The sequence below is a fragment of the Anopheles arabiensis genome, chromosome 3 (assembly GCF_016920715.1).
Source record: "Anopheles arabiensis isolate DONGOLA chromosome 3, AaraD3, whole genome shotgun sequence".
NCBI classification, from domain to species: domain Eukaryota; kingdom Metazoa; phylum Arthropoda; class Insecta; order Diptera; family Culicidae; genus Anopheles; species Anopheles arabiensis.
In genome coordinates this window covers 40745885-40763919 of record NC_053518.1, presented here as the reverse complement: position 1 = coordinate 40763919, position 18035 = coordinate 40745885, and the positions used below count along the sequence as shown (strand labels likewise).

The window sequence follows — 18035 nt, the reverse complement described above, 5'->3', positions numbered from 1 at the left end:
CATAGGGTGCGCATCGCTAACAACATTGTTGTCGCCCTGCGAGAGCTCCCGAGTGCTTGCGTGTGTGTGTGTGTGTTTGTCTTTGTATATATGCCTGTGTGTGGTTCGCGTTTCGCATTGTCCTAGCACTGGGATGTATAATAACATCTCAGCGGAGAACAACCAGCGCACCAGAGATTGACACTGGCGGACGGGGCGGCAAAGCGGACGCGGGAGAGGAAACCATATCAAAATCAATGCTGAAAGACACATAAAAATCGGTCGTGTACTGGGCGAGATTTACGCGCTCATTCAGTTGTCGTCCTGCGATTCTGCGGCGTGGAAGCCGCACCTTCCGTTACGGGGCTTTTCACAACGGCGTGTCTGTGTGAGGTTCGCGCGTGCATTTAGCAGCCAGCTGAGCGCTGAACGGAAGCGAGCCGAAATGCTGCTGAGGCACAGAAAAACGCAGCAAAAAGTGAGCCATCGATTTTACGAGAGCCGTCAATTTGCTAGTGGTTTTGCGACTGCCAAAGAAACCCTCAACCCTTGGGAAAAGCCAATTTAACCCAACCCGAGCGCCCGGGCCTTAGTCACCGCGCGCTGTGTCGAGTTTTCGAAATCTCATCAAGCAACTCATCACCGTTCATCTCGACAGTTGGAAACCGGAGCTGGCGAAGAGGTGGTGGAAAGTGGTGGCACACAGAGGAGAGAAAAAAATCCAATTCCGAATTCCTTAACTATCCCCTCCGCCCAAGCGTTCGCTGCGCCATCGACGTGTTTTTCGAAACGGTTTCGGAACGGACGAATAAAAAAAAAAAAGAAACGGTGCTGCTTGAACGACGGCACACGGATGAACACGTTGCGAACCGCAAACGCTGGTGAGCTCCCGGCCGTGAGCGACATTCCCAGGCGGCACTCAGCTGGCGTGGCGTCGTGCCACACTTTTGCCATCCGAAGCTCGGAAAGCTCCCCAGCACCGGGCCACGGGACAGATCGCACGAGAAACTAGAGAGAACTAGCGTTTCATTTCGCGCGCGCGCGTATACGCAGGGTTTCAACACGGCGAGGGTAACGCGATCACACGGTACGGTTGTTTGCATTTACGCGCGAACGTGCGGGCGGCCAGCAAGACCAGAAGGCAAAACACATAGTGTGCAACGTGGGCAGAGTACAGCGTGTGCTTTTTGGTGTGCCAAAATTTATCAACCAAAGTAGTTACAAGCTATTTAGAGAATTAGTTTGTGTTTGAGTGATGAATTTGAATGTGGAAATTCGTGGTTACTAATAGAGTTGATGTTATTCATCGCATTCGTTTGACTGCATGCATGCTTTAAGTGTGTGACATCAAAACTACGCGCCGAAAAAACGATTCCCTCCAGCAGAGTGTGAAAGAAAGCCATCACCATTAGCACCATTTGTCTATCTGTGGCAGCCTGCAGAAGAGCCATCGCGAGCGAACCGAGCGAACAGATAAACGGTGGCATTTGAACACAAATCTATCGCATCGAAAGGACCGACCGAATTCAACAATAAAGGAATCCCGGTACGTGTGAGTGCGAGCAGGAGGTTTGGTGCGTGAGTTCCCCGTTGTTGTGGACCGCAAGCGAACGCAAGGGTCGGTTGGCCGGTGGTGCCAAAGAAGCACGTTCGACCAATCGGAAGGACCACGCCGGGCATCAGCCACCAAAACTAAACGCTTGCATCGGTGGTGGTCAACGGCAAGCCACCTTTTACGGTTGCGTTAGGTGATGTTGCGTTGTACCGTCTGGGTCAAACGGGAGGATCCTTTGGGGAAGAGTCCATACGCCAGATCGAAAGAATTTTGAAACTACTAAGCTTCAAGCTGGACAAGAAAATGTCCATGCTATAAGTGAGTGCTATTTTACAACGTACAGTGTCGTGTTCACGTGCGAAAAGCTTCAGTCAGTTGTGTAATCGTATAACCGTGCAGTTTGGTGTGATTTTAAATGCATTTTCAAATAGTGTACGATCTTTACGACTCGTGTGACTTCTGTTGTGAGTGAGCTTTGAGTGCCCCTTATTTCGTTAGCAGATCGCTGAAAACGCACAGTGCTTCGATCCTGCATCGCGAAGTGTCCGCCAAGTGTCCCCACTGGTGCCCAGAGTGGTTGAGATGCGATTGCAAAGTGACTGGTCGATCGGTACTGGCACGCAATGGATTAAGCAAGCGAACGCACTGACACTGAACTGCAGCATACCGTGGTGCGACCTGGATCGGGTGCATCCTTTCGCAAACGTTACGCCACGCAGCCAAGCCAAGCAATGGGGTATTGGGACGAGCGAAGTGTACGAAGACTGCTACTGTGGTTGGTTCTAATTGTGCTAAAGAGGTAAGAGAGTGCCATTGAGTCTGAGAGATGCAATATCATTTGATTTAAGTGGTTCATGAAATGAAATGCTGAAATAAGTGATGAAATAGCTTAACAGGATTAGTAGTTGATATTCTACATCTTTAAGTCTTTTACTGAGTGTTGTTTTATCATGTTTTAATGTCCTTATCTTTAGGTTTTAAATGGTTCATAATTTTTTATTATCCATTCTTGAAAAAAAAAAACTAATACGTTATTATTTAACTATGATGATCCCACAAATTCAGTGCAAATATGTCAAATTTATTCAACAGACAATTTTCAAACCAAATTCCCAATGTAATTTCCAATGGAAAGCGTTAGAGATAAAATTTCTGTGTTTTTTCTAGCTAATTAATTTGTGTACTAATAAAATTTTTAAAGTTTAGTTTCAATTTCGAAAATAAAAACGGTTAAAATTTCTAATATTTGAATTTATTTTCAACACTTGTCAAGTGGCGTACCTCCTTTGGGCTATGAATACACACGACAGTACGTACAAGACCAGACTGTGTAACATTATTTTTCAGAATTTATTCCTAGCAGACATAATTTGAAGCATTTTAATAACAACATTAAATAGGAAAATTAAAGATCTTAACAATTGTCTCAAAGTATCTCATTGATTTCTAAAAAATAATACTGGAATAAACGAACTTAATACTAGATCGTACGAACATTTAATTTGTTTTAGGTTCTACAGATTTCTTAGGTTGCTAGCAGTCAACCAGTCAGTTGAAAATGTGTCATAAAAATCAGTTTAAGTTTTAATATGCATTATACAAGATATTAAGGAACAATATGATTCATTATGAATTATTTCAAAACGACGAAAAAAAAACAAAAAATTATGTTAAAATATATTGTAATTAACAACTTTTATTCGATACATAATTTCTTATGCACGTATGACAACTTTAGGAAACCATATTAGTATATTTTTAATATAGTATATGATTTTAGAAAATATTATCCTTTTCCTATATTTTTAAGATGATAGAACTCAATTCAGTATGTTTTAAACTAAAATAAAATATTATTTGATAAAAAAATGGAAAAACAAATATATTTCTAAACGTACAACACAGCACTGGTAACCCCATTCCGGGCGTACGTGAGAACAATTTATCGTCATATTGTTGTTGCCATCAGGTTTCTAAATTTGTTTACTATGAAAACAAACATATTAGCGTTCGATGTCAAATAAACACACGCGCACACAAAAACTTACGCTATTCACTATGACTCTTGCTAGAAGCATGACGAACAACATCGCTCAAAGCGCATTAATCAAAATTTATCAGCCACCAGCTCGGAGCGTTTGCCAAAACCGGAGCGCTAAATACAAACATAAAAACAACGAACCACTTCCAAAACTAGTCATACAGGGTGCTGTGTGAAAAGATCCCTAACAGCTTTTTCTATGACTAACCTTTACCGCAATCAACTGTAAATCAACATTATACTGACAATAAAAAAAAACATACACGAGACTATTTCAAAACTAATAAAATACTCGGAGATCGTCAAGAAGCAATGCAATGAAAGAGAATGCTCATCTGCTCTTCTCAGATAGATGAATGGATAGACATGTGCCCACTGTACAACGAGGCCACTGAGCTACGGCGTCAGTTTCAAGATGAAAAGTAAACCCTAGATCCGATAAAGCAATGCCTGAAATGAATACAAATTTACGCATTATACGCTCACGTGTTTATTTCTCAAGGATCCAGAATGCTTGCGCCAAAAGCCAAGATGAAACCAACGGCCACGTACTCAATGCTGGCAATGCATTTATCTTGTCAGCAAACTTTGCTTGCGTATGCATTTCGCGCTGCATCCAATGTTGGTCATGCTGAAAAGGGGTGCCAAGAACGCGCCAGGGCGGGATGCGTTCCGTTCCCATAAGATCTACTCGGTGTGATAAGAAGGAAACGAAAAACCATGAAAGATAAATAGAGCGAGAGAGAGAGAGAGAGAGAGAGAGAGAGAATGAAAGGGATTGAAGAAAAAAGCTTTGCGAGATAAGAAAAAAAGGAAGCACAACGGAACAAAACACTAAACAAACACGACGTAAACAAGCAATTGTGGAATGGAATGGGATACAGGATGTTTCCTGCCCGGGCTGAGAGCGCTGAGACGCAGGGACGCCGTCCGTTGCATTTCCGCAAACTGCCCAAACAAAAAAAAAGCGGATTTATATCCGTCAACGTTCCGCATCGTCCACCACCCTAAACCGGAATGGCCGGCGATGATGGGAGACGAGATGTCCCATTCACAAACCGCTTCCGCTGCGTTGCATCATCGTCATCTGCCGGCAGCATTACGATAAGCCAAATCCGTGCGTAGCTTCGACCTCCGGTTTTGCATCGTTTTGTGACATCCCTTCTTCTGTTAGACAATTCGATCGGCCTATACGCTGATACTGATCTGCTAAAATTGGGAAACCGTAAGACAGCGCATGGACTTGATGAACAAGGATCCAGAGAAAGAGCGAACGGTAGAAGAGGGAACAGGGGGAGAGTCTGTGTGTATCAAGATCAAGATCACAGATAAGCGCAGTCTCAGCGACAACGAGGGCTGATGACGACTGGCAATGAGTCCGAACTGTTCTGGTTGTTATTTTTTGGCAGTGATCCGAAGGGATTAATGACATCAATCAGGGAGCTGGTAAGATCTACGACTGGGCTTTGTGGATGTCATTCGATACGGAGGTTATCTTTTTTCCCAAACCATCCAAGATCGTTGCTCTGAGACCTTCTGTTGACCATTTGAAGTAACCAGTTGGAGGGTGTTCATTTCTAGTGAAGCTGAAAGTTTCCAAATCTTTACGAAACAACGACTTCACTGCATCATTCACAAATCTCGAGACACAAAATCCTCCACCCCGCCCAGGGAAGGGCGGCGTTAAAAGGTTGCGTGAAAGTGATCACAGAACCGTCTGCAGGCACGCACAAAACATCGAGTTGTCCTGCCAGGTTGGCATACCAAACTTTGGACGCCGAAAAATACACCGAACGCGGACAGCACATTGCCCAAACGAGCCCCGGACTATTTGAGAAATCTGTTTCACGCTTGTTCCCATGCGTTACAAAATTTGTTCGGCCGAATATTTCGCCCGCGTGGCGTGATTAGGAATGCATCTCGCCCAACCTGGCAACCTTGGGCTGTATTTCCACAAAAGTTCCACGATTTAAATGAATTCTACCCTTTAGTTGTGGGTAAAGTTTTGGTTTTTTTTACATACAAACAGGCAATAAACTTACATAGTGGCAATTAAAATTTTGCCCTTATCCGTTCTTATCCCCAACCAAGAGACACACCGAATGCCCACCTCTCCACTCTAGGACGTTCCCGGACATCGTCGATACGGGCGAGTGCGTTCACTGTACGCTCGATAATTTTCTTATCCTGGCTCCCCGAAAATAGTTGGCATATTTTTAGTACGATCACGGGCAGCAAATGCAGAGCGAGGTAGCCAACCTTCGTTGGCAAGATCGCAAATTAGTATAAGGTTTCATCACCTCCGCCGGTTAGCCACAACCACGGCAGATTCCAGCACTCTCTTTCTCTTCCACCTTCCTTTTGGACGCGGTGCAAGCATACATTCCTTAATGGAGTGATTATTTTCCCCTTGGGTTCCGCATTTAATCGCCGTTCGCCGTACACAACAGGCTGAAGGTAGTGGCATCAATGGGGAGGGGTGGGGGAAAATCACTGTACCAGCATTCGCTGAAGTCAATGGCTGGTGAGTGTGGCTCCCGCAAACGGTGAAACGATCCTGTGGAATGCGCTTTGCGTTCGAGTGCGAGATGACTAATTGGTTGCACCCGAGAGGAAACGAACCAACTGCCTATCTCTTACAGTGGGCAGTGTACGGGAAGTGCAATCCACTCCATATGTCCTAGTATTTATGAACCACTCGCCAGTGGGCTAAAGCGTACAGTTGCTGTTCCGAGATATCTCGCATTGCAGTTGTTAATTTCTCAAGTAACTCTTTTCACTAGCGTTCTGTAAGGTATAGTACGCTACCACGTTTCGTCCTGTGATTCACCAGAAAAGCTACAGGAGCTCACTCACCACCAACAGCAGCATCAGTTGGATTGGACGACCCCACGAACCTATCCCGAGACGTCTCCAAATCGACCGTACCGTATCTACCGTATGAAGGGCGCAGGAATCCGAAACATTTAGTTTTATTGGCTTTGCTTTTCTTATTTCTGTGCATCCCCTTTGCCGATAAGCCTGTCCTCCTCGCCTTTTTCGCCTGATTGTTAGTGAGAAGATGTGCACTGACGCGATTTACCCAAGAAGCAGGGAGCGGGTAGCTGGAGGATTGAAATATCTTTCACAAAGTTCTCACGGCCCCAATCCGTGAACACGGCACTGGAAACAAGCGATGGAAAGCGGGAGTAAGCGGGAGTTGGCGGCTGGATTGGGTCAACAAAGTCGAAGAATCGTTGGTTTCTTCGCTGCGCTGCCCGCGAAGGTTGAATGTCGACATCAATTTAAAGGGCTTCATATTTACCTAACCCTGCGTTACGGTAGGTGTACACCTTCTCGATGGCGGCGTTCTCTGTTGGTGTGTTGTTTTTTTGCTGTTGTTGTTGTTGTTGTTGCAAACATTCTACCTCCTCCGAGGAATCTAGTGCAAAGCGGTAGCAATTATGATGAATGTTTTGTCTGCAGAATGTCAAGCCGGGAAGAGCTGCCAAGTCCTCAGAGCTGTTCCCAGGATCGTTTGGCTGTGAACGAACGGCTCGGACACTGCAGACAGGACGAAAGCGTCGCCTGTGACTGGCCTGTTGTTTTTTTGTTCATGTCGCTGCATTTGTGTGCTCAAGCTACACCAATTCTCAGGAGTTTGCGGGACTTGCAGGCAAAAAATGTCTCCATTTCCCAATGGGTGATGGATGAATGTTTAAACGGTCGACATTAATAACCGATATGAATTTTTGCCTTTATTTTATTGGATTTCTCATGACGGTTTGTCCCGATGCAAAGCAATGTTACCTGCTCCTCTGAAACGGTTAGCTCCAAAACATTCCGTTTGAGTAGCAAATATTCCCGATAGCAAATATAGCTTCCACCGTATGGGTTGCGTTTTTTAACTGCTTCAAACGGAAGATGGAGCGAGTGCAGACAGGCAACACTGATAAACGACAAAAAAAGGATGAATTGGAATTACCAAAGCGAACCCAAAAGATGGACATGATTAACTCATAACTCACCGTTGACACCAATTAGGCTCGGATTAATGTGCACTGCAACGCGATGTTGCATCTCGCCTGTCGCTAATTGATAAAATTAATTCTACCCCACCCCGTCCGTTCGTTGCCGGCCATGGCAAAACCATATGAGTCGCCAAAAACAGCAGAAAAAGCACCAACCCAACGAAAAACATGCACATAATGCGGTTGCACTTCATTATTAATGGGCATCTTTGCGCCAGTTCAACCCAGCCACGGGTGCAGCGGGTGTTAAGCGTCTGCTTAGGTGCTGAGAATGAGGCTCACAGCCAATGAAAGGGTAACGTTATTATGGTTTAACCTTTGTTGAAAACTACTTGGTGTTCCGTATTTTATCAGAGCCAGGAGAAAAAAACAAAGCTCCAAAGTAGAGCACAAATCTCACGACAAACACAAACAGACAAAATGTGACTTCTTGCACGCCTGACTGTCGTACAGGATGCATAATTTATCTGCCACGTATTAATTGGCCTACCATTAAGTTAACGATCGCAAATTAGCAGCCATTTCCCCTTGCTCGGGTCATGATTTGCTGGCAAGATTTCCTTCCGATACCATGTGCCGTGTGCGTACGGCTGTTATGTCAATATTGCCTTTAATCGGTTCGGTATGTGTTTTGTGTACGACACGTTTACTCACTTTCTACTGTCATGTTTTGTCGTTCCTTTATTTCTCTCTCACACAGGGTTCAAAGTTTGCCGGACGTCCGGGCGACGTGTCGTACCGTGCCGGGGCTGGCCCGGGACCAGCTGGAGCTGTGCTACCGCGCGAGCGACGTTACGGCGGCCGCCATCGAGGGCCTGGAGCTTGGCGTTCGGGAGTGTCAGTACCAGTTCCAATGGCACCGTTGGAACTGCTCATCGCTCAGTACCAAAAGCCGCAATCCACACACATCCAGCATGCTGAAACGAGGTAAGCACCACCAACACCAATCTGCTCATCAGTTTTGTGTATCCCCCGAGAAATGGGACTTTTCGGACGCACACGACGCACCTTGGTGCGACTGGATCACTTGCGCGTTGGCCGTTGTCTAAATCGAAACCGGACGACCCTTTTTAAGCGTGACCAACGAGCTTACGGGTCATAATTTTCTATAATGCTACCTTTTTTTATTCCTTCCTGTCCATCCCGTACCCTTGCTACGGGAAAATCGCGCTCGAAAAACACACGACCAACTGTCTCTCCTAACTGCACGGACCCCATTTTCCTGGCATGTCATCCTCGGCATGCTCGACAAAAGGAAGCCAACTGACATAAAAATTGGAAAGTTTATGGTAAATTAAAGCTTCGCAGCAAAATTGGAAGATGAGAAGGTGTCGCTTTATGCACCGGTCATTTTTTCCCGACCCTGCCCGTGATGCACCCCTGTGGTGCATTCCGATGGTGCACCCGAGGGTAATGCTCATTAGCATAGTCTTTCTGCCGGGCCGATGACGACACCGGGGAACAATATATGGGACGACCATTCGGTAGTAATTCGTTCACCTTTACCACACTGACGAAGGACTGACGGAACGATGTTCTTGGGTGTTCTGCGACCGATTGTGTTCAGTGCCTCTGCCGGATGACATTAAACGCCTGGAAAGGTGTCGACAAAGATGACAACGAGAGCTCTTTCGAACAAGCAGAGCACACAATGGGTGGGATAGTTGGATGCCTTTTTTCGGCACTATTGAAACAATGTTATTAAAATCTATATCTTCATCCAGCCAGGCGGTTGGTGGTAGTTTGTTATGTGTTACCATGCCTTCCTACATTGCTGCCTGTTTGCGTGAAGATGTACTAGGTTGCGTAACCTTTGAATTCAATGGGCATTGTGACAAACGGCACATTCTTGCAAAGAACGTCTCAGGAAACACTATCACTTTCTGCGGGACGTCGTGTTGACGTCTTGGCCAATCAGCAGAAGGATATAGTCTCTACCGTCAACTCGGCTGATTGACTGTTGCTCTTTAACCGGGACCAACCTCAACCTACTCTATCCTCTAAAAGTCCATTCAATTGTCAACCGTGTCACCGTGTTGGCCCATCAAGCTGTATGCTCTCACCGACTACCCGAGATTTCTTCCTACCACTGCCAAATGCATCTCATTCAATCGTCAAACCGAGCCAGAAGGCAATCAATCCTTCAACCTACCCGGCGAACAAAGAACCCGGACTCGTTGACAACTCGGTACAACTTCGTTCGGCGTTTGTTCCGTTCGGTGTGTTCCGTGGCGTTCCGGAGTGACTTTTACCGTGGTGACTTCCTTCGCATGGTCTGTGCGAAAGATGGATGGATGGGCCGAACTGAAACATCAAAATCGAAGTATAAATTGATGTAAATTTTGCGTTTCTCAGCGCTCCCTCGGAAGCAAACCATCCACCCGCCTCTATGTAAATGACACATCATCAGTGTCGCGCTGCAGTAATCGGTGAGGCCTTCTCCGAAATCGGGCAAGGCAAATTTGAAACACGCGAAGAACATAATTTGTCATGACATATACATATGTCAAAGTGTAGCCACTGGATATCCGCTGCAGATAAGGCGGAAGGTGAAGGCGAGCCATGCGCGTTTCGGTCATCATCGTCTCGTCAATCGTGTTTGTCTGTGTGTGTGTGTGTGTGTGTATGGTAGGGACAAGGGTTGTTTATGTTGTCGCGATTCAGCGATTTTCCACTCGTCAACCGGTGACATTTCCCTCAACGGTTCGCCGGCTTTAATGCATGAGCTTTTGCAGTTGGTGGCCACTTTTCTCCTTCGTTTGCATCGCAATCGATCGAAGCGATCGATCAATCCTTGTGGGCTGTACAGTTGCCGAGGTGCGGTCATTCGTCAAACTGATCGGTTTTAACGATCATCGTGTGCCGTGGCAATAAAGTGTATTGAGCTGGTGGCGAAAGGAAAAGGTTACACCGAATGCAGGAAGCAGAGCGTTGCCGTGGTTCGTCTACCGATTGGGTGAATTCGTCACACTGAAGATTCGCTCTGCTGAAACAATGGACGAGAAGGGAGTTTGTTTTTTTTTCAGACGCACGACAAAGAGGAGGACCGTGACGCGAAGGGAAGCGGCGAAGGTACTTATGCGCGTGGGGTTTTCGGGTAACAGGCAGACAGATGGTGGTGAATACATTTGAATGCACTTACCGAGTGCACTTCCTTTGATGTGGATGACGCAACGGGTGCCGGTAATATTTATAACCACGTCAAGCAGCTCTCCAGTGGCTAATACAGCCATCCGTCTCCGTCAGCAGAATTCGTCCCTCGCTGAGGATTCATGTCGATCAATAATTCGAGGATGTAGCCAGGCGGATGATTATGTTCGGTAGAATATTAATTGAGACAACTGGGTTTTAGTGGGTGACGGTTTTATTGTGCAGTTAGTATGAATATGATGGAGGTTTAAATGGATTTAATTTCTCTGAATATAAAAATCACATAACCGAACCATCCTTTTAATATTCTCATATTCTCATGCGTCCCACTGCACCATTATTTTAATTTTACAGTTGTTCATCCGACAAATTTGACAAGTATAGAAATAAACATGCATATGTACAAGGGATTAATTTTGTGAATAGTCAACCTACTGTGAACTATTAAATGATTGAGTCTGAAAAATATTGTAGATTATTATTATCATACAAAAAATACTATTAAGGTTACAATCATTTAAGTACTACAATATGTTGATTTTTAATCTATTATTTTTTGTAAGGTTGTGTTGAGGATTCTTGATTTAAAATGAATTCAAAATCCTCAATCAAAATCGGTTTATTATAACATTGAAAAGTAAATGGCGTAAAACATAAAATTCAATTTAAATTCTTCAAATTCAATATTCTTCAAATTTGATTGTGAGATGTAAAAATAAATGACACTGCTTAGTGTTTGCAATTCACGATCATAACCTGAGATATTTGTGCAACTTAGCAGGTAGTAGTCAGGTAGTCGATATAAAAAAAATTAAATATATGAAATAAGTATATAACTAAGTATACAATCTATAAATAAATCTTTAGCTGACGGAGGTCGAAGAAATGTTGAAATGTGTGAAATAGTATAAACAGAATTGGTAAAAGTTCATACCAATTATTCAAATGAAAAGCAATCAAAACAACGCCATTTTGCATCATCGTGGCACAATTGAAGCAATTTGAACGCAAGTAATTCCGCACACTGTTTGTTTTTCACCTCACTCGGGCTTCTGCATAGCGGCCTACCAGTCTGCCAACAAACATTCAGGAATGTAGACACTGCCCGATACCCTGAAGCTGCAACCAAATTCAAACCTGTACTAATGCGGCCCAGGTGCCACTGAACCGACCGAATCGATTTAATTGAAACGCTTCCGGTGGTCTTTCGCAATATTCCTTCAGTTCTCTCCCTCCTTCCCTTCACCCAACCTGCCCACTCCAATTACTAGCTGGCACACGCACTGCACGAGAGCGCAAAGCAAAAAAAAAAAAAACGGAGAAAAAAACAACCCCGCTTAATGCGCTCTAAGCGGAATCATTAAATTCAATAATAATTTTGCTTGATTGACTTCCAGCGCCAAAAGCTCGCAACCAATCGCGGGCGGGCGAGCGTGTGCGCCGGTTTTCGTCCGTATTTTGCAGACCGTACGATTACCGTTAGCCGGTGGGTAGGGTGATCCTCTCACACCCACCCACTAATGATGGGTCCACAGTCCTTGTGGGGCTGCAATGGCTAGCGTTGGCATATTGGCAATGTAAGGCAAACAGAAAGAAGAAAGGGGGATAAAAACTGCACACTCCGCGATTCAATTTCCCGCGATATGATCGATTATTTTTACATTTTCACCCCGAGGCTTGGATGGCGTTGGGTGTTGGGTGTAGGGTTTAAAGTAAAGCAACGAGAAAACGCGATCGGTTCCAACCCCGATCGGTCGTTCTGATGTTTGGCTGAACCGTGCACAGATCAACATCGTTTGGGAGGCATTGATGGAGCCGTTCACACATTGGCCCGCAAGCAGGGAATTGGCCGGGCAATCAGGGCCAGCGTATCGATCAGCCCGAGCTGATCGCACGACCCGGTGCACATAATGATCGACGCTGGCAGCGAAACACGAGGCGACACGCTGTTTGCTCAAGTCAAATGACGCAATTTGATGTAGCGAATACGATACGGGGCAGCTAGTACGAGGTCCATGGACACATGGACACATGGACGTAAGTGGACATGAGTTATTTAAAGTAAATACAGTATTAGGATATGTATTATTAGCGATAATGAATAGGCATTGCAATGGGAGGGTCGGGTTCCATGTGCGAGATAATATTAGATCCATTTTGTTTTTCACCGCGCTCACGGGCGATAATCAAACGTTTGCGGCAGTAGCTTGCCCATATGTTCTGGGTTGTTTTAATGTACAAACAAATCATTCGCTATTTGACTGCTAGAATCAACTGCGAAATTGGCCTTCGATGTAATCACTTCTCTGCCAGCATCGTACGCTCGTACAATCCGTTCAGTGTGAAGCATGTGTCTCCGGACTGCATATGCAACTTCTCCGGCATGAAGGCAGCAACGGAGCAGCAAACAGCATCACATCATCTTGGCTGGGCCGGCAAGCTTATCAATTGGAAGCATTTTCATTGCTCATTGTCAACACTCGTGCGATGGTAAATTGCGATGCTGCTGTCAGTATCCGTTCCAGCCGCTCTGTCCCGATCTGCGTTATTCGTGCACAGGAATCTTGCGCTACTTGTTGCGGTTGAGGCTCTCCAGGACGACTTTCGATTTAGAAGATTGAACGTTCACGGTGGACACATATATGTATGTGTCTGCCAGGTAAAAGAGACAAGCCAGTGGGACAGACACGACGACATCGTTCCTTCGCGTGATTGTGCCTTTCAAGCTACCTCCTTTTTTTGTTTAAAAATGACTGTGGCCCCAGCCCGTTAACAAAGCAAATAAATTCACCCAACTACACGATCAGATCAAATCAAATCAGATATTTTCCTCACAATATGTGCGGCTTCCGCCATGTCCCGGTCGAAGCATTTATGTTCCCGGTAGAAGAATGTTCTCGGGCGAAGGGAAGGGCTTTCATGCTTCGGGGCGAACGGACATCGAGAGTGCTTTATTTATGCGCACTGCGGCCGCATATTCAAAACCGGGGCTCATACACACACACATACATAAAACTGACATTTATTTACCGATGAGGGACTGTAATGCGAATAGTTGCGGTTGCTGGTTATGTGCGCTTGGTTGAAATGCTGTTGCATTGTGTGCGAGATGATGCCTCCCCACAGTTGGACGGCAAATCGGAGCAACTTTATCATACAATGTGCCACCAAGCTTTGCCACAAAGCTGCTGAGGTGGGGCGATATCCCAAGACGATTGACACTTTGCCGCCCACTAACGACAAGGCGCGCGGCAATCGTGAAGTGTTGAGTATGTATGTGATATTAATTTGATTGACCGAGTCCTAGCGTCACCCGCACGTTTCTTCAATCGATTCTTGCTGGGTGGAGTCGCGCGTCTTCCACGCTATCTATTTGCGCTGGTTGATTTGATCAGCCCAACCTTGTGTGTGGTTCGTGGTGCAATTTTCCACAAAACCACCAACCGTTCTGGGACGTTCGAGATAGGTAAACCTTTGAAAGCGAACACACGAAAAGAAACACAACCGTGGACAACGAACCGTGGAGATGGCAAGGCAGACGACCGTGCAAATTCCCTGCTCCTATCAACTTCAGCCCGGCTGGCAGGTTGTAATAAATAATTCAAAAATCACCAGCCAACATCGTCCGCGCGTCCTTGCGATCACAGCACAAACCCTCTCCTGAAGTCTCCCTTCTCGTGCCCCCGGTCACAGGGGCACTTTTCAATTTAATTTCCATACAAATGAAATAAAATTTATTGGCTGATTGTTTTCGGATTTCAAACCACTGCCTCTGCCTGCGCAGCACGGGGCGGAAAGCGATCGGTACACTTGGGGAGCGCGTTCGCAAGCGTCATGCGACATCTTGTCTGTCTGTCGTGCCCGAAGCTGCCAATTCTTCGGCCGCGGAGTAGTTTCCGTTTTGCGATCCATCGAAGAAACCATGACTCTCGTTCGTATTTTCGGAGGAGGGTAAGTGACGCTCAGCTTGAGAAAAGCGAAAAGTGTGGATGGGGGAAAGTGTTTGGTGTATGGTGGATGCACGAGGATGAATTTAAACGTCCATCCAGTTCGGTGTTCGGTGCGCGGCGTTGGGAAACGGATCCCGCCTGGGAAGGATCGCACATGAGATCGGGCTTACGGGTGGAACGGCTCTAAATCGCGACCAAACGAAGCTTGTGTCAGGAATGAATGGCAAGACGGAGAGCTAAATCAAACCTTCCATGTTGTAGCCGGAGACTGGTTAACGAGCGCTTTGAATTTTCGGTGCAAGAGTCATACGAAACGTGTATCAAAGATTGAACCAAAATCGATAAAAAAAAAAACAAAGTGGCTGAGTTTTGGAGTTGTTCCGATATGCTCTATTTTTGAGCAATTTCAAATTTTAATATTAGAAAATTTAAAAGATTATCCAAAAGGAATACAATCATCTAAAATATAAACAATTCTTAACAAAAGTGTCATTTTATTCCTTGCCATAAACATTGGGAATCTTCTATGACCGTGTACAATAAATATTAGGAGTAGAGAGTAGACAATTTTCATTCAACCGATTAGAATTCAGTACTTTCATCTGACTATCATGTTTCCAGTGAAAGGAATACCCTCGATTGCCTAAATTACATTATTAGATTTCTTGAATAACGACCTTTATAAGGCTGTCGAATGGTTGCTGATATGTAATGATTGATCTTAATCCTAAGAATTTAATGTTAATCAATCTTTGATCCTAGCTACAGTATAAACAACAAGATGATAGTCAAATAAACGTTGTCAAAATTTATTCAGCAAATTGTTAGCGATAGCTTGATATAATGTTTAAATATTAGCTTAAGCAGCATCGCTAGTTTTCTAGTAGTCGAGAAGCTGTTCATCATAAACAAAAGACTTTGAAAATAAAGAATGGATACATCCAGAATTAAACATTGATCAACTTTGACAATTTATTAATATTAACAATGTGTAAGCTGTTTCCAAACAGGACGTCATGAATAAAGGGGTAGTTATTAAACAAACATGAAAGGAACAATAATATGTAGATAACATTACAGATGTAAGTTACTTTAATTTGTTTTAGATTTTGTTCATTATATTATTTAAAAACCCTTGAAATCCTGTGGTGGAATTTTGACACATAATGTTGGAATGTAATAACAAAATCAATCAAGTCATTTTTGTTCCTTCTGATATTAAGCATTTGTGATAAATACACTAAAAATGTGCTTCAGTTTCCTCATTATTTTGTTCCATTCATGATCTTCATCTCCACAGGCTATCGAGAGAGTGCTTTTGCGTACGCCATCGCAGCCGCGGGTGTGACGCACAGTGTGGCCCGTGCCTGCGCCCAGGGCCGGCTGATCTCGTGCGGCTGTGACCCGTCCGTCAACCGGAGGGGCATGTCCAAGTCGCTGCGCGAAAGCTTGGAAAAGGAGAAGCTCCGCTTCCTGGACGCTATCGCGGAAAGCAATAGCGTGTTCGAGGAGGGTGACAGCTTGCGCAAGCTGAAGGCGAAACAGGCGAGCCGCTGGAAGTGGGGCGGCTGCTCGCACAACATGGCGTTCGGGGTGGAATTTTCCGAGCTGTTTCTGGACTCGCGCGAAAAGGGAGCAGACATACAGTCCCAGATAAACCTGCACAACAACCGGGCCGGACGGAGGGTAAGTTGAAATGACACCACCTCACCCCCGTGAGCTAAGAAAACGAACCTATAGAACGAACGAACCCATTCTCTGCAGGCCGTCTCGAACAACATGCAGGTACGGTGCAAATGCCACGGCATGTCCGGCAGCTGCCAGCTAAAGACGTGCTGGAAGTCGGCGCCCGACTTTCGCGTGGTCGGCCGCGTCCTGAAGCAGCAGTACCGCCGGGCGATACTCGTCGACCAGTCCAACCTTGGCAACGGGCCGCCGATGATCGTCTACCGCAAGCCAAAGAAGCGCAAGCACGTGCCGAATCTGCGCCCACCGCGGAGGCAACCGCGCGAGCAGCAGCTCGCGCCGGTCGGCAATCGGCTCGGTGGCCCCACCAACCGGAAGCTGGAGAATGCGCTCTTCTACTACCAAAGATCACCGAACTTTTGCGAGCGCGATCAGATCTCCGACATACCGGGTAAGTCGCGCACAGCAGGACTTTCGCTTTCGACCTTTTGTTTTTACTTTCATGTGCACGCACGCACATTTTACCTTTCCTCGCTCCCGCCGAAACAGGTACCATCGGACGGCGCTGCAATCGGACGAGCAGTGGGAGCGAAGGTTGCGCCTCGATGTGTTGCGGCCGGGGCTATAATCTGATCCGCGAAAAGCGCATCGATCGGTGCAACTGTAAGTTTCACTGGTGCTGCTTCGTGGAATGTGACGATTGTGAAATCGAGGAGTGGATTAGCGTGTGCAACTGAGCGATGCTGCTCACGTTCGGTGGCTCACCGGTTCGATTGTTTCCCGCTAGGGGCCCACCGGCGGAAGGACGCGGGGGACGGTCGGAGGCAAACTAATTAAAAACACTCCGCTTGTTTGCTCCGCTCCCAGAACTGAAACATCTGACCAAGGAGCGAGGGCAGCCAGAGGCGGGGGAAGCGTTCGGAAGCGTGATGTAGTGGACACAACTAAGCAGTATTACGGCATGTACGAGAAGTTGCCCCATCGGATGGCGTAAAATCCAGTTAGGCTAGGACCGTTTCTGTACAAATACAGTGTACCATTTTTTGTTTGTTTGTTTATGTGTGTGTTAAGTGGCAATCGTTAGGCGAGCCTTCAATGTAATCCTTGCTCTCTCTTTCTCTCTAAACCAATACTAGCCATCTCGCTCACTCGCTATACTTTTCTTTCCCACATCCCCCTTTGAACAGTGATTTCAATTGTAGCCGCTAAGGACCGTGTTATTTATTCGAATGTGCGTTTTGCGTTTAAATTAATTCTAACCCAGTAAGAGCTATTACACACCCCTTAGTGTCATAATGTACCGCACGCGAGACAGTCGAGTTCTGCCTGCCTGTGGTGCCACACGTCATCGCGCACAACATTATGACGTTACATGGACAGACTGCGCGGGTGCCATCGACGGGGCGGAATTGATTGAAGGGAGATTGGCGCTGGAACGCGTATAGAAACACGTGGAACCGTAGAACGACAAGAGGTGTAGTGAAACCAGCTTTAGCGAGGCGACAAGTAATTGTAGCGAATGGATTCGTGATAATAAATTATGTCAGTCAATACAGGTAATATTTGGAATTCATTTTTTAACGGAGACAGATTAAACATTTGTTTGAGATGGATCGATCGATCATGATTATGGTGATGTTGTTAATAAATATTAAGGCATAAAA

The 18035-nt window shown here is 45.6% G+C and overlaps 1 protein-coding gene across 1 annotated transcript; it reads left to right on the top strand.

The window, feature by feature from the left end:
* Positions 1-401: 401 nt before the first annotated feature.
* On the top strand, positions 402-17931 carry LOC120904197 (protein Wnt-10a). Its single transcript, XM_040314018.1, has 5 exons — positions 402-2333; positions 8286-8512; positions 15986-16371; positions 16450-16822; positions 16921-17931. Exons 1-5 carry the CDS (start codon positions 2266-2268, stop codon positions 17106-17108), a joined length of 1242 nt encoding a protein of 413 aa, XP_040169952.1. The 5' UTR covers positions 402-2265; the 3' UTR covers positions 17109-17931.
* Positions 17932-18035: the final 104 nt, after the last annotated feature.